At 39.6% G+C, this 2718-nt stretch overlaps 1 protein-coding gene across 1 annotated transcript; it reads right to left on the bottom strand.

Annotated features, from left to right (window-relative positions):
• Positions 1-531: 531 nt before the first annotated feature.
• Positions 532-2190, bottom strand: LOC103966616 (GATA transcription factor 9). The gene is given in 3 exon segments (XM_048584063.1): positions 532-1179; positions 1182-1464; positions 1811-2190. Coding segments are annotated over 3 exon segments (984 nt in total). The 5' UTR covers positions 2108-2190; the 3' UTR covers positions 532-775.
• Positions 2191-2718: the final 528 nt, after the last annotated feature.

The following is a 2718-nucleotide window of genomic DNA, read 5'->3' as shown; positions in this document are numbered from 1 at the left end:
GTGTTCCAAATTTCTTAAGTTCTAGGAAATGCTATATATGTTCATGGAAATTTATACAAATTGGACAAACTTTTGGTAGCTCCTCATCATGTCAACCATTTGCAAAAGCGTCCATGGCCTTTTTGCTTCTTCATTGGAGTGACACACCATTTATTTGATGATAATGCGAACTTATTGTCTTTAATATACGATCAAGATAGACATTGACTACTGTTCTTAACTTATACGAAGTATAGTTAATCGTAGTGTATAAGGACTGATGTCCTAACTACCTCACATTCAACTAAGACTATATATACACTTAATGTTCATACTGGTAAAATATAACACGATCCTTGAGGCTATAATATGGTTGATATATAGTCTAAAAAATAGGAAAAAAAAATATTATTTTGTCCTTGACATCACACTTACATTAGTAAATTGATATTTCTTCTTTATTTATTTTTTGTTTCATTCTTCTTCTTTTATTTGTTCCTCAATAAACAAAATTTGTTAATTTTATTAAACTTATCAAAAGAACAAAATGTAGATAAAATTGATTCTAAATTTGCCAAATTCGGCAATAAAAAGAAAGTAGAATACAAAGCCAACCCCAATTTTTGCCCCTTCCCACTTTTTTTTTTTTTTCAATTCTACAATTTTTTTAATCAATGACCCTTAAAACATTTGACTACAAATTCAAATTTTAACACCCAAAAAATTAGCAAATTAAGCTAGAGATTTCGTGTTAAAATTAGAGAGGTCCACCTTAATTATCCTACTCTAGCATCCACTACATCATCTGCCGAAAATCGTTCACATTATGATGATGGATCAAGTACTCATCATGACCACCGTTGGATACGCCAAAAATGGAACTTTGACTCAGAAATTGATGATGATGTGATCTCTGAACCTCCTTCTGTCTTCGGAGCTCCAGAACCTTCCTATGCGAATTGGAGTGCCTAGCCGACACGAAAGTAGGGCTCGCGGCGGGCCGGTACTCGGGCACAAGCCGACCTGACTTGTACCGGACGCCGCAAGCGTTGCAAAGAGTTTTAGGTCCCATGGGTCCAGTTCGCCATTGCGGGGTCTTCTCAGCCGCGCAATGGAGGCATTTTCGGCCTGAAGAGTCTGAACCCGAATGCGAATTGCCCCCACCAATGGCACCATCTCTCTTCTTATGCAATGTTGTTTTGGAGGCTTCGTGTCATTGTTGGGAGTGATGAGGTGGAGGAGGCGCGTGGACCAGTCTCCGGGGGCGGCGCGTGAGCGCTTGCTTCGAGCCTTGCCCGGGGGAGGCGTTTCGGAGGGGAAAAGCGGTGCGTTTTGAGGCGTTTCGGAGGATGAACACGTTTCGGGGGTTTGAGGTTTGGTTGTGTTGCTTACGGAGAGGAACTGGAGAAATTGTAAATCCTTGTCTGCTGAGAAAGAATCCTCCACAAAGTTCGACAGCCATTCCAGCTCCGCCAAATCGTCGTACTGCAATCAATTTTTAATTATACAAATTGCAATTAATTTGCAAATAAATAATTAATTAATTAATTTTACATAATAATCAAACATAAAAGTAATGTGGTGATCGTAATCATCGTATATTCTATATTGCATGCAAAATATAAAAAACTATCCTCCTGTCCTGCGAATTATATATCTATTTATTATAATTTGGAAAATAAAAATAATTTTAATTCTCAATTCCCGAAATAAACTATTTTGTTGAATAGTTAATTATAAAATTAACGTCAGGATCATGCAAATTACATGCAGAAGCCAAAAATTAATGAATATCATTAGAATTCATGAATTAATGGAATTGGAGGTTTACCGGAACGCAGAGGTCGCCGGAGATCTGAGAGTCGCCAAAACTCCGGTTGCCGGAGAACTGAGGCTCTCCGCCAGAGACTGAGGAATTACAGCTGTCAACGGCAGTGACCGCTGACAAATCGGGGGCAGGGTCAAAGAAACCGCCGCAGCCGTCCGCTGTGGTGACGAAGGGGTCTTCATTAGAGAAGTCGAGTAGGTCGTCAACGGTGAAATCGCCGCCGGCGGGCTTCTTTTCCGGCGATAACTTGGTGGCTCCGCCGTTGAAGTAGCCGCCGAGGTTGAACTCGGGCAGTTCCATTTGTGAAGGAATTGAGTGTGGAAATGCAGTCTAGAGAGAGAAAGAGTTTGCTTGGATAGTGTGAGAGTGATGAATGAGAGAGATAATGGAGGGGGTGGGGGGTTTTTAGGTGTGGGGTGAGGGGTATGGGTGTAAATAAGTGCAAATTGGAGCATGATTTTGCGTGGTGAGAGATTTGTATTAAACAATAGGAAGGGGAAGTTGAACCCTTATGAAAGTCCTCACATGATCGCTGACACCACCTCCACCTTTGTCACGTGCTTTTTGGACCCATCTTCCCACCCCATCTTCTTATTTTATTTTATTTTTCGAGTACAACGATATATTTACACTAAGAATATGAGAGAGTTCAGCTAAGTCACATAATAAGCAATTTAATTTAGTATCGAATTCGTCATCCCATTTCATTTACAAGTGAAAAAGAATATCACAAAAATCAGACTGGATACTGAGTAGCCCTTATCTTATAAATTCAAGAAAATAAAAATGAGGGTAAAAATTAATATGGTTGATAATATTTGGAAGGGTAATAAATGCAACTGTGAATAAACGGACATTATCCAAATTTACCATAGTCAACGTGCCATAGGGATTAGCATCGAGTGACTCGG

This window comes from the organism of the source record quoted next, unplaced genomic scaffold (assembly GCF_019419815.1).
Source record: "Pyrus x bretschneideri cultivar Hongxiangsu unplaced genomic scaffold, Pyrus_bretschneideri_v1 Contig20, whole genome shotgun sequence".
Lineage (NCBI taxonomy): Eukaryota > Viridiplantae > Streptophyta > Magnoliopsida > Rosales > Rosaceae > Pyrus > Pyrus x bretschneideri.
The sequence above is the reverse complement of the archived record's forward strand: the minus strand, read 5'-3'. Positions and strand labels throughout refer to the sequence as shown.